The sequence below is a fragment of the Grampus griseus genome (genome assembly GCF_964374135.1).
Source record: "Grampus griseus genome assembly, chromosome: 5".
NCBI lineage: Eukaryota > Metazoa > Chordata > Mammalia > Artiodactyla > Delphinidae > Grampus > Grampus griseus.
The window spans coordinates 131,249,121-131,274,373 of record NC_138998.1 but is presented as its reverse complement, the minus strand read 5'-3'; the positions used below and the strand labels follow the sequence as shown (position 1 = coordinate 131,274,373).

Here is a 25,253-nt window from a genome sequence, read left to right as displayed (position 1 = left end):
CCGCTCCCTGCGCTCCTCGGGCTTCTGAAGAGCCAGCCACGGTGGCGTATTAGAGGCAAAACAGAATTGCACCGAAGCCTTGTGCAGAGGGCAGACGTCCCATTTCTTTGCATCAGAGATCAGCCGCCTCTGGAATTGGAAATCCCCTCATTTGCTTATGTAACAGGAAATAGGTGCAGGGCTTCTTTGCTGCGTTGTTGTTATTTGTGCAGTGTTTGCTTTGTGCCAGGTGATGCTCTGAGCTCTTAGTAAATCCTAACTCATGTAACCTCATAAACAACCCCAAGTTGGGGGGGTTCCTCATTTTATGTATTGACAAGGCAGCTGAGGCACAGAGAGGTTAAGCAATCTGCTCAGCCTCACACAGCGAGGACGTAGCAAAGTCAGGGTTTGACTTCAGACACTCCGGCCCTAGTCTGTGCGTCAACCCTTTTGCTCTGCGGCTTCTCAGATTTTGGCTTATTTCCATGACTATCCAGGTTAAAGTTTCTGGGCTTCTCAGTGTCACGCGAGGAAACTTCAACCTGTTACTACCTGAGCTGGATAGTCCTGCATTTTGTCTGGGAGAGGTCTTAAGATTTTATAGATAATGCCCTTATTTGTTTAGAATCAAACATTACACTAAGCATTTTCCCCCGAGAGAAGTTCAGCTCTTATCTTTTCCTCTTTTTGCAAACGTCCTCTTGCTTGCCCTACCTGTGGGATTCTTGCAGTAGACGCCTTTGCCACCTCTTGCCTGGCCCTGATTCCCATCTTTCTGCCTCAGATGTTCTCGACATGGTGGATGTCCTGGTGGAGGGCAGCGAAGGCTTGGATGAGGAGGTTGGATTCTTACTGAACGAAGACATGATCATTCTCACGTTCCCGTTCAGTGCTGTGGTCCCCGCTGCCCTGGAAGCCAGGAATAAGTTGCTCCTTGGAACAGAAAGTGAAGCAGGTACCTGTGTGTAGTGAGAATGTTGTGGCTGCATCAGGCCAGCTGGGTCTCTGTGGGGTAGGAGGTGGGATTCCAAGGGCTCTGGAAATAATTGCTGAAAACCCAAGTCAGCAGGGGTTCAGACCCACCAAAGTGATAGCTGCACAGCCGGTAGAACTAAGTGTACAGGGGTAGGAATCTAGAGGCTGGCTAGGCTGTTGGGAAATGGGTCGTTTGACGGATGAGTCTGAAATAATGTGTTTGCATGGCTGCACAGACACCTGCTGTAACACCGGTATTTTCTCTTCAGTGTTTATTCTTGATATCTTGATGCTAAGGTACAAGTCCTTCATCCTTACTGGGTATCCAGGCAACACAGACCCAAGAAAGCACTCACAGGTCGCAGTGGTGTAATTAGTCAGGATTGCTCAGGCTTTGCTGCAGTAACACATATGCCCCAGTGCGTCAGTGGTTTAAGGAGCAAAGGTCTCTCTCTCGACCATGTCCTGGTCCAGGACAGGTCAGGTGCTCTCCTGGGTGGCTGTTGTCCAGGAGGTAGCTCAGGGATCCTGGCTGCTCCCATCCTGTAGCTGTGCCATCTCAACATACGGCTTCCCAGGTCACTGTGGAAGAGGAAGAGAGAGTGGACAGTCAAGCAGAGGTGTTCTGGCCAGGCCTGGAAGTGGCTGAGCGAGTCGCGTGGTCCCAGCCTAACTGCAAGGGAGGCTTGTGTGCCAAGGAAGTGGAAATGGGTTGGTTTGCACCAAGCAAGTCCCTGTCCCAGGTGGCCTTGGCCTCACCTCTTCAGCGCCTGGGTCTCCACTTCTGGGCCTCAGCACCCGAAGTCTGACTGTGTGCTGTATGTTTAATAGAAGTCTGGCATGGTCTACAGTGGTAGCATCTGCCTTCCAGCGTGGTTGTGTGATCGCCTGCAGAATGGTTATGACTCTTTCTGAGTCTTGAATATGGGTGGGAGTTGGTGTTAGTGATGGGTCACAGAAGGGCGGTCCCAGCAAGCGTCTCCCTGCCGTGTCTCCCTCCTTTGCAGGAGAAAGCATCGTGGCGTATCTGACAGGGGTGTTGACGGACCTCCTCCACACCCAGAGAGACCCTCTGGCTCTGTGTCTTCTGCTTCAGTCTTACGACAAGTTGGAGCCTCCGCTCCCACCTTGCTGCCGCCAGCTGTCCAGGTTCAACAGATACTACAGCCTCTGGATCCCGGAGCCAGCCCGAGAGGCCTTGGTGAGCTGCGGCGACCACCACTCCTGCGGAAACCTAGAAGCCCCCGGAGGTTCCTCCCTGTGGGCCGCAGCGGGCTGTACCCCAGCTGTGTAGCTTTCACAGCTTAACAGGGTGAACAGTCTTCACCTTCTCGTTTCCCCAGAGTAGGAGAGGAAGGCACGTGGTGTCTCTGCCGCTCAGCTAGTGTGACGAGACCCCGAGGGGCTCCGCGATGCAGCAGAACCGAATTCGCCGCTGGCTGCACGTTTGGGCTTTGAGGCTGGGGTTGGGAGCGGGGCCTCCTTCTCCTCCCTTCCGGAGTGGTCTGTGCGCGCTCGCCTCACGGCCCTCGTCTGCACACCTCAGCGGCCCCTAGACTTGGCGTGCTCAGCGGTTAGACCCGAAGGCCGCTAGCAGGCTACGCTCTGCTAGACGGGAAAGTGAAAAAAGAAAGAAAGAAATGGTTTTCTCCTGGTGGGGACTGCATTCTTAAAAGGGGCGCTGCAGGTCTGGCTCTGATGCAGCGTGCTTAGGATTGCTGGGTGGAGCAAGAAATTCACTTTGTGTTGTGCGCTTTTGTGTGTTCGCTCAGTTGTGGCCACGCTTGAAAAAGCAGGCAGCTAAGGAGGACCTCTTCCTCTTATGAACTTGGTAGCAGGAGCCTGTGTTGATTGCACGTTCACGGTCTGTTAGGGCCTCATCCCTAAGTGCATCACACGTACTTTACGCCATTTAATCCTCACAACTCAGAGAGGGGTCTGGACTTAACTATCCTCCTTGTACACATGGGGAAACTGAGGTTCAGAGCAGTTCCGCCCCCAAGCAGTGGTAGACTCAGGATCCAGGCAGGCCTCTGGGCTCCAGAGCCCAGGCCCATCGCAGCTATCGCGGCCTTCCCCACCTGACAGGCCGTGGTCAGGAGGTGGTCAGAGCCACACAGCAGCTTCCGTGGGTGTTAGCAGTCCATGCTGTGCTGCACGGTGCTCCAAGTGTAGGTGTCCACTCCGTGGAGTCAGGCACTCGGCGGTTCTCACCCGTGAGGGCGCGTCAGGATCCCCCAGACGCTCATTCAGACGTGGTTGCTGGGCGTGTGATTCAGCAGGTCTGGGGCGGGCCCGGGAGGTTGCATTTCTAGCAAGTTCCCGGGTCATGCTGTTGCTGGTCCAGGGTCGAGCCCCACTGAGTTTCAGGGTACCACGCAGCCTAGTTGTACTGGCCTTAGGAAACAGTGTTTGGAGTTATAACAAGAAAAGCCATGTGGGGTGAATAAAGAAGGCAGTTTGGGAACTAAGTTAGAAGAAATGACCCACTTGGAGACGGAATGACTTCAGGAACGTATCTTCCGTCCGGCCACGTCCTCTCATCCTCCCGTCCTCCCGGGGGAGGCCTTTGAAAGGCATGCAGCTCACCCAGCCGGCTCCTTCCCAGGGTGGCATTTCCCAGTTTCCAGGGATGAATCACAGTGACTCGTGTGAGTAAAATCCTGTCTCTGTGCCGCGTGACTCCTGCTCTCCAGAGCGTGTAAATGCCTCCCGGCTCAGTGCCCTCACGTGGACACACGCTAGGAAAGTACGTGCAACTGAGCGTGTTGGGACTTTACTTGAATAAAATGCCACAGGGTCACCTAGATGTAGCATCAGTAGGTGATTTTTGTGAAACGCCCCTCTGTGTGCGTGTCGCCCTGTCCCTGTTTTAGCACCCTGTGCCCTTTGCCCCGGTGCTGATCTGTCTTTTCTCTTTCCTCCCCTGCTGTCTCCCAGGCGCTGCAGACGTTGGGCAGCCCTGCTCCGCCGGACCCCCCAGCCTCCTCTTTCAGTGCCCTGCTGCAGATGGCCTACACGGGCCAGGGCCAAGGTCAGGTCGAGGGCCCGGGCGCATTCCCGCTCCTGGACGAGGGGGTCCAGGGGCGGCTGCGGGCTGCCCTCCTGCACCTCCCGACGCACCGGGCCCTGCGCTCCACCAGACACCTGCTGCTGTACCTCAAGAGCACCGTGGAGAACTTCGGCCAGGTCAGCGCTGCCCCCGCTCCCTGGCTTCACCACCTGCAGAGAGTGTGGCCTTCTGCCGGTCGGGTCCACACTGAGTGACGGTGTGGATGGAGGCCTGGGGCCCCACTGTCGCCCCGTTTGTCCGCACACGGGGAGGGCGGTGGCCAGTGTGCAGGGCCCCGAGCGGGCCGCGGTTTGGGAGCCTCGGCTCCGGGTGCTGTGCCCCCCCCCTGGGGCAGAGGCGCAGATCTCAGACCGGGAGCCACGCGCAGCTGAACGTGGTCGCTGGGGCAGCTGAGGCCGGGCGGGGCCCTTCCCCCGGCTGAGCGGGTCCGCGGCACGACCAGGCGTCCCCTCTGCCTTTATAAGTTTTAACTCGGCGGCTCGTTGTTGGGCCTTCTGTCCCTGAGGTGGTTTACAGATTTTTAGTTTAGGTTTGTTGTTGTTGTTGTTTTAGTATTTATTTATTTGGCTGCTCCGGGTCTTAGTTGCCGCGTGCGGGATCTTTTTAGTTGCGGCAGGCAAACTCTTAGTTGTGGCATGTGGGATCTAGTTCCCTGACCCGGGCTTGTACCCGGGACCCCTGCATGGGGAGCGCAGTCTTAGCTACTGGACCACCAGGGAAGTCCCTTGGTTTAGGTTCTGAGGTGGGCTTTTCCCCCTCATCTTGGTCAAAATAAATCAGTGTGTTTCATCAAAATTTAGGAGGACAAGTCTTATTAAGAAATGACTTTGAGGGCTTCCCTGGTGGCGCAGTGGTTAAGAGTCCGCCTGCCAATGCAGGGGACTCGGGTTCGAGCCCTGTTCCGGGAAGATCCCACATGCCGCAGAGCAACTAAGCCCGTGCGCCACAACTACTGAGCCTGCGCTCTAGAGCCTGCAAGCCACAACTACTGAGCCCATGTGCCACAACTACTGAACCCATGTGCCACAACTGCTGAGCCCACGCGCCTAGAGCCCGTGCTCCGCAACAAGAGAAGCCAGCGCAAAGAGAAGCCCGCGCACTGCAACAAAGAGTAGCCCTTGCTTGCCGCAACTAGAGAAAGCCCACGCGCAGCAACGAAGGCCGAACGCAGCCAAAAATAAATAAATAAATTTTAAAAACTTTTATAAGGAAAAAAAAAAAGAAATGACTTTGAGGTTGTTGGCAGTTTACTGGGAGTTGCCATTTTAGCCTGCTTCCCTCGATTCTTGTTTCTGGCAACTCTCCCCTTCTGGCCCTGGGGGGACGCGGCAGTCAGTGTTCTGGTGACTGTCAGCCCTTCCTGGGCCTGAGGGTCGTGTGTGTCTGGTCCTCACAGCTGGGCAGGAGGACGGGGCCTCCCCTGCTGCAGTTCCTCCTGGACCTCCTCAGGCACCTGGTCATCCACTGTCAGCAGCTGGACGTCCAGAACCAGCAGAAGTGCCAGGCCGCCCAGGCTGAGTCCGACCTCTTTTTGGACGTGGAGTCCATGGCCTCGCTGGAGTTGGCCGATGACAAGGTACCGCCGCCCTTCCTCCCTGGGTCTCCTTCCGTTTCGCCTTTTCCTGTGAGGTCACAGCCACTGGCTTTCCCTCCGTTCTGGTTAAAAGCAAGTACGTGTTCATTGCAGGGAAGTAGGGAGATGCAGAGAACTCCAAAGGAGGCCCTGAGCACTATCCCCCGCCCACCCCGAGAGAAGCACAGTTTACTTGGGGCGTTCATCTTTCCAGTCACTTCTCTGCTCACACTTGCCCTGCTGCGAGCACTTTCCCTCCCACTGTGCCGTGAGCGTCCTGAGAACTCGGACTGCGTATTTTCCTCTTAAAGGGTTGCAGCCCGTGTTGAGCGAAGGCTGGGCAGTGGGCGGGGCCCTTCCTCATGAACACACACAGCGACCACACTGCCTGGGGAAGAGGGAGCCTTCCTCTCCTGCCGGCAGTCTCGTGAGTCAGCTTTTGAACTGGGGCCAGGCGGAATCTTTCTCACCATTTGCCATTTGACCTGTTGTACTGGGTTTGGGTGCAGGCGTGTTCCTCAGTTCACAGTCGAACGCATGGCTCCCTTCCTTTGATCTCCAAGGGGGCTTTCTTGGGGGGGCATTTGTTGGTGCAAGACCACCTGTTAGCCAGTCGTTGGGCAAAGCACTCCTGATGTGTGCTTTTCTGTTTTTCTTTCTGTTTGGGAAAGCTCAGTTGGAAAGTGTGATAGGCTCCTCTTTCCTTCCTGAAGAGTAAATAAGGAAAAAAATTTATTTCTGTCCCCGGGGACTGGGTGACTTCATTGACTAGGAATCGTGTTCAGCGAGGCTGTATCAAGTCATCATCTAATCCAGCAAAGCACACTCAGCTGCTCTCTGCTCCGTGGTTTAAACTAGTCTTGGGGTCAGAGCTAGTTCCTCAGGGGGTCACTCGAGGCCCAGCCTCCTTCTGGAAGTGGACGCAGTTTCACCTTCAGTTCTGGATCGTTTAACCCCTACCCATCTTCCGCAGCCACGGAGCTTCTCCGAAGCCAGGGTAGCCCTGCCCTGGTGGCCGGGTGGTACCCACGTCCCTCAACCAGATTTATTTAGGAGGGCAGGGCTGCTAGGGAGAAACCAGGAGACAGTTGATCGTCATCCCATTTTGGCACTTCTGCGTGGCCCGGCCCTGCCTGAGTGACTGTGCAGAGCAGTTTTACTGCATGGTCAATTCATTCAGGCTGCATTCGTCAGCTTCCTGCTGGTCTGGGGGTCACTGACCGAGCCACAGTCCAGGCCCCGTCGTTGTACAGGGGAGGAGGTGCGTTATGATGGGGGAAGAGCTTTGGGCTTGGGTTGGGGTGCTGCGGGCACCCCTGAGAGGGGCACTGGGGCTTAGGAAAGCTGCTTTCTGCTCTCCGTCCTCCTCAGTGGCCCCCGCTGGCTGGGCCGTGGGTGAGGCCTGTGCCCTGTCACTGTGTTTCAGACGCTGGAGGAGGTGCTCATGGCCATCCTCAAGCATCCCACGCTGGAGGGCTGGTACCTGGCCCTGGAGCAGCAGGCGCTCCCCCCGCACACCCTCAGTCCCGTCCTCGTGAAGCTCCTGGCGGCCCACCTCAGCGCGGGAGTCCTTCCGCTGCTGCTGGCGAGTGCCCCCGTCCTCCAGAGCCTTGGTCAGCTGGGGCTCCTGGCCAGGTACTCGGAGGCCATCACCCAGAGTGTCCTGAAGGAGCTGCGGAACCGGAGGGCCTGCGCAGCCACGCTGGTGCCGAAGACCCTTCCTCAGCTTGAAGCCCTGCGGGGGCTGCACCCATACATGGAGGGCTCCCAGCTCCGGGAGGTCACCCTAGCCCTGCTGAGCCTGCCCGAGGCCCACCTGGTGGCCCAGCGATCCACTAAGTCCCGCCAGAAGGAGAGACATCTGAACGCTCTCGGGGAGACCCTGGTCCAGCTGCTGACCAGCCGCCCCCAGGAGCAGCTGCAGAGCGGCGAGCTCCTCCGGGCTTCCGAGTACGTGAGAGGCCTGGGGGCTTTGCTGCCCGCGCTGGCCGTGGACGAGCTGGACGCCGTGCTCCTCCAGGCTCTGCAGAGAGAGCCGGCTCTGGCCCCCGCAGTCGGGGTCACTCTGCTCGACTACTGCCTGGCCCGGCGGACGCCGGTGGCCCTGGGCACCGCGGCCCTGCTCCTGCAGCACAGCCGTCCCCACCTGCTGCGCTTTGAGCGGTGGTGCAGGCGGGCCAGCCTGGGGCTCTGCCTGCAGGAGGCCCTGGACGACTTCCTCCCTGTCGTCCGCGTGTACCTCCAGTGCAGGACCCGGGAACACTTCACGCGCCCCGCAGCAGGTACAGGAAGGGTGGGTTTGGGCAGCCAGGAGGGCTGAGAACTGTGTGTCCACCCTTAAGCCCTGGGACTTCACGTTCTGGAGGTATCATTTAGTTCTGTTTCTCCTCCGATGTCTGACCCAGCTCTGAGGATGGAGCTCCCATCAACCTCGAGTTACCCACGGGAAGCTGCGGCCGGCGGTGGGCGGTAGCTATGGCCGTTGGGGGCCAAGGAAGGAGCGGCCCCGGCTGGGTCTTGTTAGGTTGAGGGAGTGGCGCGGGTGATGGTCCTTTGCCCCGTCCCCCTCTCCCCACCGTTGGGAGCGTTGGTGGGTCCGTGCTGAGCCGAGGCACTCGCCTGGGCCCCGCTCTCTCTTCTCTCTCCACCCATTGGGTTTCAGGTCCAAGGCACTTCCTGATCACCTCCAATTCAATTTAATTCATTTTTATCGTGTGTACGAATGATTTTTCACTCACTGCTTTGCCTCTGTGCTGCATAGCTTCATATCATCAATAACAGATGTTTTTAAAAAGTAAGAGCGCCCCTGCAGGAGGGCGTCTTCCGGCCAGTGGTTCTCAGTGCTCTTCTCGTTCCCCAGTGAGTTCAGGACCTGGGTGCTCACCGTCTCGTCATGACCCTCGAGCCGGGGCTATGCCCAGGGCCTGCGGGACTGTTAGGGTTGAGTGATGAGAGGTGACCAGTGGCGTGCTGGTAAATGTTTTAACCACTGGCTCTTGGGGGAGACTGATTTGTAGCATTTGCCGATTTCCGTGGCGTCACAGCTCCTGCCGTGGTCAGTCTCGTGCTACCAGTGTGACATCACCCAGGTCACAGGTTTCCTGAAACAGAGCCACCAGCCCTTGTGAGCCGGTTGTCATGCTCCGCGGCGCTCACCTCTCTCTCCTGCTTGTCTCTGCCCCAGTATCCTCTGCTGTCATTCCTGTCTTGAGGAAGGCCCTGTGGAGGCCGCTGCAGACCAGGCTTCTCAGTGCTGACGGGCCCCTAGAGTCTGGGCTGCATCAGGAGATCCTGGCCCAGCTGGTCCCATTTGCAAGAGCCAAGGACCTCCGTGTCCTCATGGACCGACTGCCCCGCTTGCTTCAGACTCCAGGCAGTCACAAGAGGTATGAAGGCTCGGGTTGTTTAATGGCTCTCCCTGTCTCAGCTTCCCTTTTCCCTGTAGTGGTTATAGAGCAGTGGAACTCGCTGCACTGCTGTTGTGCAGTTGGGGAGAAGGCAGTTCCTCCGAGAACTCTGCTTCATCCTGGCTGGAGCAAGTTCATCTCCATAAGTGGGTGGTTCTGATTCCCTCGGAGCCGTGGTTATCAACCAGGGGCGATTTTGCCCGCTCCAGGGAACAGTTGGCAACGCCTGACACCTTTTACTGTCACGATATGGGTATGGGGGGCTTGTTGCTTCTGGCTGCTAGAGGGTGGAGGCCAAGGGTGCTGCTAGATATCCTGTAATGCAAAGGACAGGCGCCCTCCCCTCCCCCCGAAGAGAGAATTATCTGGCCCGAAATGTCAGGAGTGCTGAGGCTGAGGTAGCCTGATTTAGACAAAGTCTGGACAATACATCCTTTTTCTGGTGTGCTAGTAGTGTTTCCTCTAGTCGTAAAAGTTCTGGTGCATCTTTGAAGTTTGCGTAAGGGGCAGGGGAAGCCTGTGATCTCCGTGCTTGGGTAGTTAGTGTAGGGACCGGGGCTCAGGGCATCTGCCTCATACGGCCCATTGTGATGTTGGATTATATATACTTAAAGCTAGAGGGATTTGGGCCATGCCTGTAACTCTGAGTTTTGTCTTCTGCCGCAGTTGGGTCGTGGCTGACTCTGTCCTGGCTGTCCTGGAAGGGTCGGCAGAAGAGCTGCGTGCTTGGAAAAAGACTCTGCTGGAGGCCTGTGTACAGTGGTTGATCGCGTCCTTTAGCGGCGGCCAGCAAGATGATGGTACCCAGGATCGAGAGAAGCAGATGCTGCTAAGATTAAACGAACTGTTGGTAGGTGTCTCTTATTAGAGCCCCTGGTTAAATTTTTAAGGGAAAGAGTGAGATAGACAAACCCAGGTTTGCAGATACATTCAAGCCAGGTGGCGTGAATTCGACCTGTTGGGGGATGAGAGGAGCCATGTCTAGGAGGCGACGGGCAGGTGGAGGGCAAACTTTGAAACGATGAGCCATCTTTTATCAGGAATGGTTGCAGGAATTTGTCAGAATGCTTTTTGGTTGCATCTCCTGAGATGGTTATATGGTATTGTTTTTTGTTTTGACTGTTAATGGGGTGAATTATATTAACTGATTTTTGAACGTTAAACCAGCCTTGCATTCCTAGAATAAACCTACTTGGTCATGATATGTTCTCATTTTTATATAGTGTTGGATTTGATTTGCTGACATTTTACCAAGAAATTTTGTATCTGTGTGCGTGAGGGGTATTAGCTTATAATTGTATTTTCTTGCAGTGTCCTTGTCTGGCTTTAGGATCAGGTAATACTGGCCTCAGGCTGAGTTAGGAAGAGTTTCACTGGGTACAAAATTCCAGGCTAACAGTTTTTATTTTCTTCAGGCATTTTAAAGATGTTGCTTTACTGTCTTGCGGTGTGCATTGTTTCTGATAAGAAATCTCTCATTCTTATCTGTATCTCTCTTTCCATGATGCCTTTTTTCTCCAGCTGCTTTGAGGATTTTTTTCTTTACGTTGCTTAAACAGCATGATTGCGATATGCCTGAGCGTCGTTTCTTCAGGTTTTCTGTGCTTTGGGGTCAGCAAGCTTCCTGGCTCTGTGAGTTTAGAGCTTTCGTAAAATTTGGAAATATTTAGCTGTTTTGGGCCTTTATTTTCTTTTGTTTTTGATGTTACATTTTTGCACAGAGATCATTAGCTTCCTGAAGAACTTAATGTGTTGTGTTACAGGATTGTGAACTTAAGGCATGTAGGAACCTGACCCAGTAGAGCTAGGGAAGAGGAGGAGAAGCATTCCTGGGATGTAAGGGAGTCGAGCTGTGGAGCCGGGGGTGCTGGGCTCTGCTCTTCTGGGGATTTGTGTTCTTGGGCCAGGCCTCCCTCCTTACCCCACTTGGCTGTTTTCTTTCTCTCTCTCTTGCTCTTGGCCCCCCCCCCCTTTTAACAGACTTAACTTTTTAGAGCAGTTTTAGGTTCACAGCAAAGTTGGGCGGAAACTCAGCGTTTCCACATGCCCCCTTCTCCCACACGTGCACAGCTTCCTCACCGTCAGCATCTCCAGCAGCCCTTTCCTTGTAATTGAGGTGTGGTTTTCATCTCGTGGAATATGAGGTCTTAAGTGTGTCGTTTAGTGCTGACAGATACACGTACCCCTGTGCCCACAGTGCTATCCAAGATTCTCATCATTCCAGAAAGCTCTCTTGTGCTTTCTCCCAGTTGGTCCCCTTCCCCCCAGAGCAGCCACTCTTCCGATGTAACATAATGCACCACGTTTGGAGATTTTTCTCCACGTCAGGGACTGTGGACCTACGTTGGCCCTGTTAGGGCGCAGTGGTCTTGCTCTGGGTAGATGTTCTCTCATGACAGTCACATGTGGCTGCACCTCTGTGTGTCGCAGATCAGTCAGTGCTATTCAGAATGGTGGACAAAGGGGAAAGTTACACAACTACTTGGGAATTTTCTTTTGGTCATTTGGTGATCATAGGTATGCTAAGACAGAGCTACTAGTGGAAATAACAAAACAATTAAAAAAAAATCAAAGTAAGAAGCAACTACAAGCTTTTGTGAATTGCTTAGATGACTATATTCCATATTTACTGTAGGGCTGTACTTTAAATTCTGTGTCCTCTATTTTAAATTAATTTGGATATTCCACATATACTTCTTGCTTTCTTTATTCCTAGAATTCACTTAATGAAGTTGATCCTGGTGACTGGCAGAAATTTGTGAAGACTGGACTCAAGTAAGTTGAATTTATTTTCTTGGTGCTGTTCAGTAAGGCGGCGAGTGTCTTTGCTGGTGCAGGGCCAGTGGTGTAGCTTGTTATTGGTGTAAAGGACGTGGTGGAGAAGATGCTGCTCCCATTTTGGGCAGACGAGACGAGACAGCAGTGTTGGGGAGGGAAAATGATTTGCCCATTGACATGTGTGTACTTCTAACAGCGATGAGAGAAGCAGCCTTTAAAAAATGAAATATTTTTTGGAATTCCCTGGTGGTCCAGTGGTTAGGACTCTGCGCTCCCACTGCCAAGGACCCGGGTTCGATCCCTGGTCAGGGAACTAAGATCCCACAAGCCACGCAGCACAGCCAAAAAAAATAATAATAAATAAATTTTTTTACTGAAATATTTTTTAAAAGCCAGAAATGTGCAGAGAACAATACAGGAGCACCCAGATTTAATAAATGCTGACAGTTTTCTCTATTTGCCCTAATTGCGTCCTTTCCTTCCCTTGTCCCAAAGTGTCACTCTTCTGAGGTTGAGTTTTGTCATGGCCCTGTGTGTTGAACACTTTGGTTGCATGTCAGTATGTCTCTAAACAATAAACCACAGTGTTATTGAGTTTGACATTGTATACAGATGTATCACTTTATTGTCCCTCTTTTGCACTCAGCAGTTTTTGAGTTACCCATGTTGATACATGGCGATCCAAGTCATTGCTTTTTACTGCTGTGGGGCATTCTGTCTTACGACCGTGCCCCAGTTCACGTAGCCGGTGTCCTACTGGTGGACAGGACCTCCCTTCTTTCCTTCCTTCCTCCCTCCCGACTCTGCAGTGAACGTTGCATGTCTCTTCGTGCCCAGGTGCCAGATTTTCTGGGGGAGGGGTCCCTTGCTGGCTCTTAATGTGGGCACAGCTCCAGTTTTACTAGATTTTTTGATTTGTTCTCCAAGCTAACGTAACATGGTGTGGAAATTCGTTTTGTCCTCGCTTCCTCACCAGCAGTTGATGTGGTCAGACTCTTTCTTTTTGGCAGTCAGGTAGTCATGAAACGGTATTTCATTGCACCTGTAATTTTCATTTCCCTGATTATTCATCAGTTTGAAACTGAGAAAAATACCCGAGAGAGAAATAAGTGAAGGTGAGTCAGAGGTAAATGGCAACCGAGGATTACCTTCGTGACATGACGACATTTCTTTGAGTCTTTGGTTAATTTGCATTTCTAGAATGTTCCCTGTGTGCTAAGTGATTCTTAACAATATTCACATATGACTAAAAACTTTTTTCTCCAGAGCATGATGTTTTCATTTCTTTAGTGGGTTCTAAAGGGATTTAAGATGAGAAGGCTTCTGAACCGTTAGAGGGGCGTTTTGAGTAGCTGAAAGGAAGGAAGGAGGGAAGCTGACCTGGCAGGTAGGCCAGGTCAGAAGTGCTCCCTGTGATGGGTGGGCGACTAGGTATGTGATGCTCCAGGTGTGCTGCAGCAGCATGGGTAGTTTGGGTGATGGGTGTATGACTGTGCACTCCAGGATTCTCACCTGTGTGGCGTGTTGGAAGTTTTCCTTGATAAAATGTCGAGAAAAAAGGTTTTCTATTGTTTATGAAGCTAGTTTTCCCTTTGATTCTTGCCTCCTAGATTTCGGTATCAGGACCATGCATTTCTAAAGGCCCTTTGTGCTGCCGTCCAGCTCCTGTATCTCCCGGAAAGCGCCGCACGCTCGCGGCTCACTCAGCTCTCGGTGGTCCACGCGATGCTCACCCAGCACTCCCTGTTCCTGCCCACTTTGCTGACGGCTGGAGAGGAGGAAACCCCAGGCAGTCCCGTCAGAGGTGATTCCTTACCCCACCTCCCACTTCAGACGCAGAGCTTATTCCTGGATTTCACGTGTTCTCAGAGCTAAGGAAGCATTACCCAAACGGTATCCGAATATTTCATGTCTGTCAAATCCAAGCTCAGGAAATGTTTCCTCTGACTTGAGGTCACACGGCAAACGCAGGCCTCTCTTCAGAGCCTATTCTGGCCTGCAGAAGCCAGATTTAAGCTTTTCTGCCATATCGTGGGCGAGCGTTAAAACCTGGGAGTTAGGAGGGGGGAGTTAGGGGGGGGGTTCTCACCTGGGAGAAATTGGTTAGTTGCGTTAAATGTCTTAATGGGGTGATTGAAACTTTTATCAAGGGCGAAGGGTTCGAAGGTCCCTGTTCGTGGGTCCCTGCTAGGGACTCGTACAGCCCAGGCTTCTTCCCTGGTCGGTTCGGTGAGCGTTTACGATAGCATGGCGAAGACTGTGGGAGATGGCAGAGGTCTGAGGGGTCCTGCCCTCCCGAAGCCATACCCTGTTTAGAGACAAAATTGACATCCCCAAACCGTTAGGAATCACTGCAGAGCTGGTCTGTAATAAACTGCTAAGCTGGAGAGAACCCTTACCCAAGTTCCTGGTACAGGCAGTAGAAAAAGTGGAAAGGCTGCCCGCTTTCAGGCAGGAGTAGAAATATTAGAGATTTTGGTAACATAATCATGGAGAGAAATGCTTAGGTTTAAAACTCTTTGTTGCCTTAAAGTTTGGGAGGGGGCTTGGAGAGGCTGATGGCAGCCTCATCAAAGATGTGTTTATTTTAAAAAAGGAAACAGCAGGGAAGGGACCAGGTGCAGTCCTCAGACCAGTGTTGTCTAGAGAAGGCTATCTCAAGCATTTGCGTTAGCTGCAGTGCTTCCTTCTCCACTTTTACGCTGCACGTGCCCATCCCCCTGTATTGCCGGGCATCTATCTCAGTGTCCTTTTCTTCTAGAAGCGCTGGTGGACCTAATGTCGGTGGCAGTGAGGCTGTGCCCCTCTGTCTGCGAGAGCAGCCACTTCGCGATGCTCCTCGGGGCCTACGGAGCCTCTCTCAGCGTCCTGGGTGAGGGTGCGGGGACCGGGCGGTGTGATCAGAGCGTATGAGGTCTCGGGGGTCACCAGGAAGCTTTCTAAACTGACCCTCAACTGACTTTAGACCAGAAGATCTTACTTCTCCTGCGGGCCTACGAACAGAACAACCATAGCCTGGTCAACTTCAGGTGAGCGCTGGGCCTGGAGGTGATAACGGCAGGTCTTGAAGGCCCCACCCAGTGAGCTCCCCCAGGGAAAAGGGGGGCTGGGTGGACCCCTCGGCTCACACACCATTGCCAGCGTGGGCTGCTCTGGCCTCTCACTGTGAGGATGGTCCCCGATGGCCGGGCCTGTCTGGGCTGGGCCACCTCACTGGTTGACAGTGTGTGTCTGTCACTCCTGACCTGGGGGTCATTTAGTTGATTCTTCTGAAAACCTTTCTCTTGGTGCCTTCCTTTAGGTGGGAGTGACCTAGGTGGGGATCTGGGAAAAGACTGAGGCGCGCTGGCTGGATGTTAATTCCGCCCTCTTCCTTGTCTGTGCGTGCGTGCGTGTGTGTGCACGCGCGCGTGGTGTCTGTCCCTGGATTTGTCTCTTTCCTGTCTGTCTGTCTCTGTGTCTGTCTGTCTGTCTCTCCTGGGTTCCCAGGGGCCGCTTGCTCCTTGGCCAGCACAGCTTTGGGCCTTGAGGGGCTGGGCTGATGCCTCTCCCTTTGGGCCCTGCCTGAGCTCTGCAAGGGCCGGGGTTAAGCTATTCATAGACAGCATCTGAGATTCTCTTTGCTGCCCTAGTTTCTTTTCTCCTTAATTTGGGACCAGCACCCCAGCATCTGCCCAGTACATAAGAAGAGCTTTGTGTGCTGAGACAGGAAGTAAGCTTACTGGGCCAAGAAAAATAGTTCAGGAGAACTCTGCAGGGAAGGGAAAAATATATTTCCCTTGTAGAATTCTTTTTTTTTTTTTTAAAGATTAAAGATGTATTAGCCTAGAAGCCCTCTGCCCCCCCCCCAAAAAAAAAACAGTAAAGAGAACCATTTTCTGCCTCTTAAAAGAGTCCAGGTCATGAATAAACATTGTCTCTCCCTTCCCCTCGTGGCCTCACCCACTTACTGCCTTGGAGGTGGTGCTGCGTCAGTTGTATTCTTTCTGGAATAAACAGCCCCTGTGTACACGAGGGAGAGGAGAGAAAACAGAAGCAGTCTCGCTCACAGTGAAGAGCGAGCCGTCCTACCCAACCCCCCAGCCTCAGAACCCCCCCCAACCTCCGCAGCCTCAGAACCCCCCCAACCCCCGCAGCCTCAGAACCCCCCCAACCCCTGCAGCCTCAGAACCCCCTCTCCGGTTAATGCAAGTCACATGAGGGCACCCTGGGCGCGGACGGGTTCAGTCGCTTTCCAGGAGGAAGGCAAGGTGACCTCTCTGGGCGGCTGCCATGGGGACTGGTGGTGCGAAAGGTAGAGCTGGGGACGGCGCCAAGGCTGTGCGGTGGACGTGGTCCGCTCACGGCCCCGTGGCAACGAGGAAAGGTTTTATCAGTAGAGCATCATTGAGCTGCCAGGGTTCTGCCGCTGTGCCCAGCACACACTGGAGCCAGACTCCCCAAATGTGAATTCCTATTCTTCCACTTACCAGCTGGGCAGGGGACCAGCTGAGCAGCGTTCCAGATCCTCTCTGTGTCTCTCTTCCCGCATTTGCAAAATAAGGATGACACTAGTACGTACCTTATGGGATAGCCGTGCAGATTAAGTGAAATGAATACACATGAAAGGCTTACAGTAGTGCCTGGCACATCATAAACTCTCTGTAAGTGTTGGCCTCCATCATCCCCGACACTGTCACACCACCCTCATCATTGTCAACCTCTCCATCACTCCCACCTTCCCCCTAAGTTATGCTGGGGATTAAATGATACAACACAGGACATGTACTCAGTGCCTGGCGTGCTAGCTGCTTGACAAAGCTGCCTGCAGTGCCGTCATCACCATCGTCACTCCTGTTCCCGATGGGGCCCTGTGACCAGTCTGCTCTCCCATCCGGCTCTAGGCTACTAACCTGGGGCCCAGCGGCCGTGGAGCATCAGAAGACGTGCCAGAGCCTGGGCAAGTCCCTGTGGCAGCAGCCGAGCGTCGGGGACATCCTCCGCCTGCTGGATCCGGACCGCATGATGAAGACTGTCCTCCACTTCCCCCAGAACCGGAGACTGCTGCCCCCCGAGGTGCGGGGGGCCCAGGGGGGAGCCGTCAGGTTTTAGCTGCTATAAAATACAAGCACTGCTTTTCTTGTGATTTGTTAACTTTTTATAAGTAAAATTCCAACCATATGCAAAGGTACAGAGACAGGACCCATGTCCCCACCACCCAGCTTCAGAACTTATCAGCACAGACCATACTTGTTTCTCTTATAACTTCTTTCCATCAAAGCAAATATCAAAGGTATAATTTCATGTACAAGCACTGTTGTTTTTTTTTTTAATAGAACCATTTTTTAATGGGCTTGGATATTCATAATAATTTGAACTCTAGGTAGTAGTGGGTAAACACTCACATGGTGTTACGCTTAGGCAGTTGCACCACACGTTTCTGTTTGTCTCGGGCTATTTCAGGACACACAGGAACCGATATTTAAAGACAGGAGCACGATGGATCTCAGTGACCTTTATGACCCCTGTTTCCTCCTTCATCTCTTCAGTGAATTGACCAGGCCAGGTAATTGCAGCCTTCCGGGTGGGTTGAGGGGCATGATTATTACCGTAATTACCAAATTAGGACCTTAATCTTGAAAATAATTCTTGAAGGATCTTCAGCTGCCTTCTCGCCTTTCCATTCCAGTGATTTTCAGCAAAGTAACAGTTAATGTTTTGAATCCACAGTGATTTTTTTTAACTATAATTTTAAAATCTGGGAGTGTCCCTTTGTCTTTGATGTTTTCCTAATTTTAGTGACAAGAGCATTTTCTGAATTTTCACTGAATAGTGGTCACATACCAGCAGAAATGAGAGACTTTGTCTTTGACAATGAGTGAGAGCCTGCTAAGGTTGGCTTTTTCTTGGTTTAAGTATATTTTTGAAATTGTATTTTGTGTCTACTACACTGAGGGTGGGAATCTTTGTGGGTGAATGCTTCGGAGAGACAGAAAGAACAGAAATGTGTATCAGTATGTGCTGGTAAAGACCAGCGTCTGATTCCCGGCCGGTCAGGTCTGTTGGTTTGGGGCATTTTGTCGGTGATTGGTGTGTATTTTTTTTGCGGTACGCGGGCCTCTCACTGCTGTGGCCTCTCCCGTTGCGGAGCACAGGCTCCGGACTCGCAGGCTCAGCGGCCATGGCTCACGGGCCCAGCCGCTCCGCGGCATGTGGGATCTTCCCAGACCGGGGCACGAACCCGTGTCCCCCGCATCGGCAGGCGGACGCCCAACCACTGCGCCACCGGGGAAGCCCTGAATTTGCGTTTTCTTAATGGCTAATGATGATGAACATCTTGTGGCTTATGTACCATCTGTAATCCTCTTTGGTAAAGCATCAGTTCACGTCTTTTGCCCTTTTATTCTAATGGGTTTTGTTTGTTTGTTTGCTTTTACTGTTGAGCTTTGAGGGTTCTTTATATATTGTACCTATTAGTCCTTTGTTTGATATGTGATTTGCAAATATTTTCTCCCACTGTGTAGCTTATCTTTTCACCTTCTTAACAGAGTTTTTCAAAGAGCAGCAGTTTTCAGTTTTGATGAAGTCCAGTTTATCAGTTCTTCCTTTTATGGGTCATGCTTTGGTGTCAAGTCTTAAGAACTCTTTGCACATTGCTCCATCCTAAAGAATTTCTCCCATGTTTATTTCTGAAAGTTTTATAGTTGTAGGTTTTACATTTAAGTCTGTGGCCTATTTTGAGTTAATTTTTGTATAAGGTGTGAAGTTTAGGTCCAGCTTCATTTTTTCGCCTGTGGGTGTTCCGATCCCGTCCCCACTTGTCGGTCCTCCATCTGTCCTCCTCGCCCTTCCTCCTGGTTACTGCCGGGCTGGGAAGTCCCGGCGGCCCTGCATTGACACTTCCTGGCTGCGAGGGCAGGAGTGGCCATTACTGCTCCTCACGTGGCCTCCACTGGCACCAAGCGGGAGCCTCGTCCTTCCTCTATATTAGGGTCCCTCCGATGCCCAGTGGGGACCAGCCAGCATGAAGCCTGAGGGGCTCCCTCACTCCTCCCTCCTGGTTGTAATGGCCGTGTAGATTAGGTGCACCAGGAAACCATGCCTCACTGATTGCCCTGTTTTCTCCCCTTTTAGACTTGATGGTCTTTTTATACTCAAATGCTCTTCCTTATGGATTTGCTGATCCTCTACCACTGCCCTTAGTTCCTAACAGAAAGATGAGAGGGCTGTGTTCTCAGAGACTAGCCTCTCCATGAGCACTGGGTTCTGTGGCTGAGCTAGAGTTTCTTTGCAAGAGAGCAGGGGCATTTCCTTTCATGCACATGTCAGATGATGATGATGGCCAGCAGATATCTGAACTGCCCTGGTGGCTTTTAGCAGCGGCCAAGTGAGGCACATCTACTGCGCTCTTTGATTCCCCCCAGGTCTTGGCAGTGCTGGCTAAGTCTGTTTCTCATCAAACATGAAAATAGATTTTCCACAGTCTAAAAATACGATGCAACTTGAGTGAATTATAACAAATCATTTAGTCTGTTGCTCTTTCAGGAGAGCTTTTAGGAGACAGAAGGCAAAGGCTTGGAAAACAGTAGAGAAATAGTAAAAATCAGGGCAGTGTTTTTCCCAGAATCTTGGATAGTGGGGGTAAGGGGGAAGGACAGGATCTGGAAGGCCTTTTGTGAAGAGAGGTAACTAGTAAATGCTCTTTCAAGTTAGGGAAATCTCCAAATACAGCCTCTTTTACATTTTATTGGTATAATATAGGTAGAAAAATTTGCAGAGCATGTCTACCCAGAAAGGACTTGCAGTAGCTTAAAATACTGCTTATACCAAAATCATTCATGTTGAAGTAGAAAATTTTAAAAAGCATATAAGTGGATAGGGAAATAGTTATGCAAAACAAATAAGCAAACCAAGAAAAACTAGGTTCATTAAATTTTGCTCTGGGCTACTTATAATCCAGAACAACAAAAAAAATGGAAGCATAATATTTTAAACAAATTTCATCATCTGATAAAAGGAAGTAATACCAGTTCAACAGGAGAGAAAAATTCCTAGCAGTAAAATGGTAAGTTGAACAGAACAGAAATCTGTGAACAGTATAATGGCCAAAGGTTTACTGTGGTTGAATTGTCACAAATCTGTTTTTTCGTTTTATTACTTTTTAAAAAGTTACTATTCCATTTACTGTTGCCCTGGTGGATCACTAAACATGAACAGTGTTTTAAGTAAACTTTTATTGAAGTGTGATATATAGACACCAGTGCAAATCATATACGTGTGGCTCAAGTTTTGGTGAAACCACTGGCCAGATAGGAACAGAACAGAATCGGCAGCTCCTCCTCGGGCCCCTTCCTGGCCAGGCCCCTTCCTCCCCAGTAGGGACCAGTGTCCTGTATTTGAACTTTACGTAAATGGCATTAAACACTTTCTATTCTTTTGTATGAGCTTCGTTTATCTACGTTATATTTGTGGGATTCATCCATGCTGTGTGTAGCACAGGTTCTCCACAGCATGTTTTTACTTTCTGCAGTGGCACCCGGGTCCAAGTGTTGCTCAACATTCTGCAGTCCTCAATTGGGTCACCTCCTCCTGCCTCCCGCCTCTGGTGACCACAAATCTGATTAGTTTGTGTGCGTGGTGGCCAGGCTTCAGAGAAACTCGTCTCACTGCCTTTGCTGAAGACGGAACCTGTTTTCTTAACCTCACTGCTTCTTTTCTGTGAGTCCTTGGCTGGAAAGCAGGGCCAGCCAAGGCTGTTAGCAATGGCAGTGACAAATGATTTTTCCACAGCAAATTCTTGTCCTCAAGAGAACCGGGCTGAACTCTTTGGCTTCTAATTCACAGAACAGGGAGGCCCCACGTGCGGTTCTCACCAGACTACTGGGCACAGGCTCCATGGACCGCTCCCTGTGACGAGCCTTCCTGGCCAGGCCGCCTCTAGGAGGTGGTGTGGGAGGAGGCGTGATGAACAGCTCTTTATGCTCCGACAGCACAGCTGCACTGCCACCAAAGCCCGTAAAACGTGGGGTGCTTTTTCTTTTAATCCTTGATAATTGTCCTGGTTAAGCCATTTTGGTTTGAAAATCTGTTATCACAAGGCCGAATCTCTATTTATGAAGTTCTTAAAACAAAGAGAATGGTATTTATAACTATTTTTTGATAGCCTATTATGTTTTCAACACTCAAGGGAAGCTCTTTTCCATACATGTTACAAAGCCAAGACTTCCGGAGAATAACAGAGATGACCACAGAACATGAAATTGACTTTTCCTCACGGACATGTGGAAAATCCTTTTGTCTTAGAGAGTATCAGTGATTACTAAAAATATCCCTGCTGAGTACTAGCTATTTTTAGTGAGTGTAATATTAAATGTTTAGAGTGTTCTCTTTTCCAGATTTATTCCATTTATGTGTGTTTGTTATGTAGGTATGGAGGTATCTTAAACATATTTCATCTTTTCCAAAACAATATAATTTTATCCCTCAGTTTGATGCTTTGTAAAGCATTTGGCATTTTTTCCCCTTCCCATCAAAAGTAGTCACTTGTTAGAAATGAGAAAATTTAGTCCATAAGCTGTTAGAGCCCAAGAGTCTTCTGATTATTCTTTTTCCATCCTTTTACTTTTTCTTTCCTTCCAGTTTTATTGAGATATAATTGGCATACAGCACTGTATAAGTTTAAGGTGTACAACATAGTGACTTGACTTAACATACATCATGCAGCGATTACGACAGTAAGTTTAGTGAACATCCGTCATCTCATATACATATAAAATTAAAGAAATATAAAAAATTTTTTTCCTTGTGATGAGAACTCAGCATTTCCTCTCTTAACAACTTTCATATATAACATATGGCAGTGTTGATTATATTTACCATGTTGTACATTGCATCCCTCGTACTTATTTATCTTATAACTGGAAGTTTGTGCCTTTTGACCGCCTTCATCCATTTTCCCTCCTCCTACCTCCTGCCTCTGGTGACCACAAATCTGATCTCTTTTCCTGTGGGTTTGTTTGTTTGTTGTTTTCAAGTATAGTTGACCTACAACACTGTTAGTTCCTGGTGCGTAACATAGTGATTACCTATTTCTGTACATTTCAAAATAATCACCACTCTATCCTTTTACTTAAAATCTGCATCTTGAGGTTAAAAGTGGTTTCCTGTAGACAGCGTATACTTGGGTTTTGTTTTTATATCCAATCTGACCGTCTCTGCCTTTTAATTGGAATGTATACACCATTTACATTTAATGTGATTATCAATCTGATTCCACTTTATCTGCTTTTTTGGCTTTTAGCTATAATTTGTGTGTGTGTGCTTGTCAGCATATGTACGTGGGTGTGTGTGTACATGTGTTTTTGTGTGCATGTGTGTGTTGGTTGCTTTAGGGTTTATGGTATACATCTTCAATTTATTGTGGTTTACTTTCAAGTGAGATTATACCACTTCATGGATAGTAGAAGCACCTTACAATAATATATATCTCTCCCTTCCTGGCTTTGCGCTATAATTATCATACTTTTTCCATCTGTTGATAAATGTTAAAAAGCCTACAATATGTGGTTGTTTTTGCTTCAGACTGTCAATTACCTTTTCAAGGGATTTAAATATTTTGTTTACCCCATAGTTATCATTCCTTGTTCTCTTCATTCCTTTGTGTAGATTCAGATTTCCATCTTCTATCATTTTCCTTCTCATCAAAATACTTTTAAGAATTCTTATAGTTCAAGGCTGTTGGTGATCAGTTCTTTCAGCTTTTCAGTCTTAACTTTTGAAAGATTTTCATGGGGTAGGAAATTCTCAGTTGACAGGTTTTTTTCTCATTGTACTTTAAAGACGTTGTCACCTTGATTCTGGATTGCATTGTTTCTAACAAGAAACAGTGTTCTTATCTTTGTTCCGCTCTATGTTTTGTGACCACTTTTAAGATTTTTTTAATCACCAGTTTCAAGCAATTCGATTATGATAAGGCTGGGTGTAATTTTCTTTATGTTTTTTGTGTTTGGGGTGTTCATTGAGCTTCTTGGGCCTGTAGGTCTGTGGTTTTGTCAAATTTGGAAAAGTTTTGGCCATTATTTCTTCATTTTTAGGGACTCCAGTTATACATGCATTAGCCTGCTTGAAATTGTCCCACAGCTCAGTGATGCTCATGCTTTTAAAATTCTTCTTTCTCTCTGTTTCAGTTTGGTTAGATTCTGTTGCTGTCTTCAGGTTCACTGTTCTTTTTTTCTTCAATGTCTAATCTGCTGATCAGCCCATCTGGTGCATTTTTCTTTTTTGTTTGTTTGGTCTTTTGTTTGTTTTATTGAAGTATAGTTGATTTACAGTTTGCTTTATTGAAGTATAGTTGATTTACAGTGTACTTATGTCAAACCTAATCTCCCAGTTCATCTCACCCTCCCCAGGTGACCTGTCCCTGTTCTGAGGTTTTTCTTGACAATGTTTATATTGTAAAAAGGCCTGGGTTTTTGTTAAGGAGGATTTGAAGTGTCCTGAATTGCAGGTGTGATCAAGTGGGTCCCCTCATGTATCCGACCTTCTCTCCCGTCACATCCTCTCCTGGAGTAACGTGCGTTTTTCAGGGCCTCACAGGTGATGAGAGAATATCAGCCAGCCAGCTCTGGGCTGTAGCTTTTGTTCAGGCTTGGTGAGCCACTCTTCTGTGAGATTTCTGTCATTTGTTTGAAGAAAGAGCTAGGGTTGCAGAGTGGATATAAGTTAATCCTTCGTAACATCGATAGTCCAGCTCAGACCAGTTCGCATTGGCTGTATCTCCCAGCATTGCCACCTTACGTATTTTCCTTGGCTGTGTTTGTAGGTGGGAACTCAGAGGCCGAGGGCTGAACACAGTAGACCCGAGAGCCGGCTTTCTCTGCTGACCCTCCGGTTGTGTCCCCCAGGCCTCCGCATGCTGGGATCTCAGTGGCGGGTCCGAATGTCACCTCTGATCTCTGGTTCACTGGGTATTTGTGAGAAGTAATGAAAGATTCCTGGGATTCTTGGGATTACAAGCATCTTAGAAACTGAAGGCATGTGATTATTGCCACGGAAGGGGAGAGAGTCTTTTACCGGCTTCAGCAGACGTTAAGGAGTGCAGGAGGCAGACTTGCATTTCTTGTACCTAGCACGCACCCATAGCTGACGGTGGTAAGACGCGAGAGCAAATGGAATTCTCTGTGTTGCACGAGTGTCACAGAATCATAGCGTGTGTGTGTGTATGTGTGTGTGTAGTTAATGCTGTATTTTATTTCCCTCAGAATTTGTGGTGGATTGTCGGAAATTTGTGGATTCAAATGCTCTGGGCCTAACTGTCACAGCCCTCAGCAGCTACGACCCCCTGATGCGAGCCGCGGCCTACTCCGTGCTGGCAGCCTACTACTCACAGCTGGAGGGGGCACGCTTCCGGGAGCAGCCCCAGGTGAGCGGGGCTGCGGGGATGGCTCTCCGCCCGGCCTGGTGGAAGGATTTCCTAAGGAGATCAGAGGTGTTGCCGGGAGACTGATACAGGACAAAGTCTGTCCCCTGCTGGGGGAGGGGGGGTGATGCCTGAGGCTGTCTCGGGTCCTCAGCCCTGGTAGATGGAGACAGGTCTCCCCTTACAAGTGGTCTTCTTGTGTCGCGGTGGGCAGAGCAGTTCTAATTTCTGTTGAACTCAGGGGTGACGGCAGCTGTCACCCAGGACACACAGAGCCTCAGAAGCTGCGCCCTGAGGTGGTGGGGACAGGCGTCACCTTGGGTGGTCCCTGGGGTGCGAGGAGCAGGCCACTCTGCAAAGCCGTGATTTAGGCTGTACAAGATAAGGCTGATCACAGACGTTCTGCAAATTCTCTTTTTTTTTCCGCCCCTTTTTCCTGGTTTGAAGGTACTGTACCTGTTGGACGTAGTCCGGAACGGGATCCGAACTAAGAACATGAGACTCACCTTCACCTTGACTCTCTTCATCGCCAAAGCAGCCTTGCAAATTTTGAAACCAGGTACCACTGACAGAATCAGGTTGGGGTGAGGTGGAAAGTTTGAGGCTGAGCAAGGCCACTTGGAGGCGTTCATCCTGCAGGCGTAACCAGTCCCCCACACAGGTGAGGGAGACGGATCAGGGTCACACGTGCACGGCGCAGAAGAGTGTGTATGATGGGGGAGATGATGTGTTCCTGTTTGCCTGTAGGGGTGTAAAGCTGTGGTAAAGCAAATCACAGCTCCCACCAAAGGGCTGCTCGGGGGCCTCACGGATCCGTACGCGAGCGCTTAGAGGGACCTGACACGGAGGCCCGTCCGTGTTGGCAGCTGCCGCTCTGAGCTCGGGGGTCAGCGTCAGTGTAGCTCACCAGCCAGAGGACAAGCGGCCTGTGGGTCCCGTGCAGGTGTCACCCAGGGCATGGAACACGAAACACTCCACTTTGTTCCTCACAGCAGGGCAGCGCTGAGGTACTGTAAGCACAAGTCAGTCTATCATAGGACCTTTTTTTTTTTTTTTGTAATTAGTGAA

At 50.4% G+C, this 25,253-nt stretch overlaps 1 protein-coding gene across 1 annotated transcript in view; it reads left to right on the top strand.

Annotated features, from left to right (window-relative positions):
- Positions 1 to 25,253, top strand: part of URB1 (URB1 ribosome biogenesis homolog) — a 65,199-nt gene that overhangs the window by 30,602 nt on the left and 9,344 nt on the right. Inside the window, exons 18-32 of the mRNA XM_082654745.1 lie at positions 767 to 937; positions 1,965 to 2,158; positions 3,898 to 4,146; positions 5,427 to 5,606; positions 7,030 to 7,885; positions 8,788 to 8,989; positions 9,677 to 9,860; positions 11,727 to 11,785; positions 13,399 to 13,592; positions 14,550 to 14,660; positions 14,754 to 14,817; positions 16,672 to 16,843; positions 17,231 to 17,333; positions 24,028 to 24,188; positions 24,633 to 24,744. Coding sequence (XP_082510871.1) covers positions 767 to 937; positions 1,965 to 2,158; positions 3,898 to 4,146; positions 5,427 to 5,606; positions 7,030 to 7,885; positions 8,788 to 8,989; positions 9,677 to 9,860; positions 11,727 to 11,785; positions 13,399 to 13,592; positions 14,550 to 14,660; positions 14,754 to 14,817; positions 16,672 to 16,843; positions 17,231 to 17,333; positions 24,028 to 24,188; positions 24,633 to 24,744 — 3,012 coding nt within the window. The remainder of the gene's footprint in view (positions 1 to 766; positions 938 to 1,964; positions 2,159 to 3,897; positions 4,147 to 5,426; positions 5,607 to 7,029; positions 7,886 to 8,787; positions 8,990 to 9,676; positions 9,861 to 11,726; positions 11,786 to 13,398; positions 13,593 to 14,549; positions 14,661 to 14,753; positions 14,818 to 16,671; positions 16,844 to 17,230; positions 17,334 to 24,027; positions 24,189 to 24,632; positions 24,745 to 25,253) is intronic.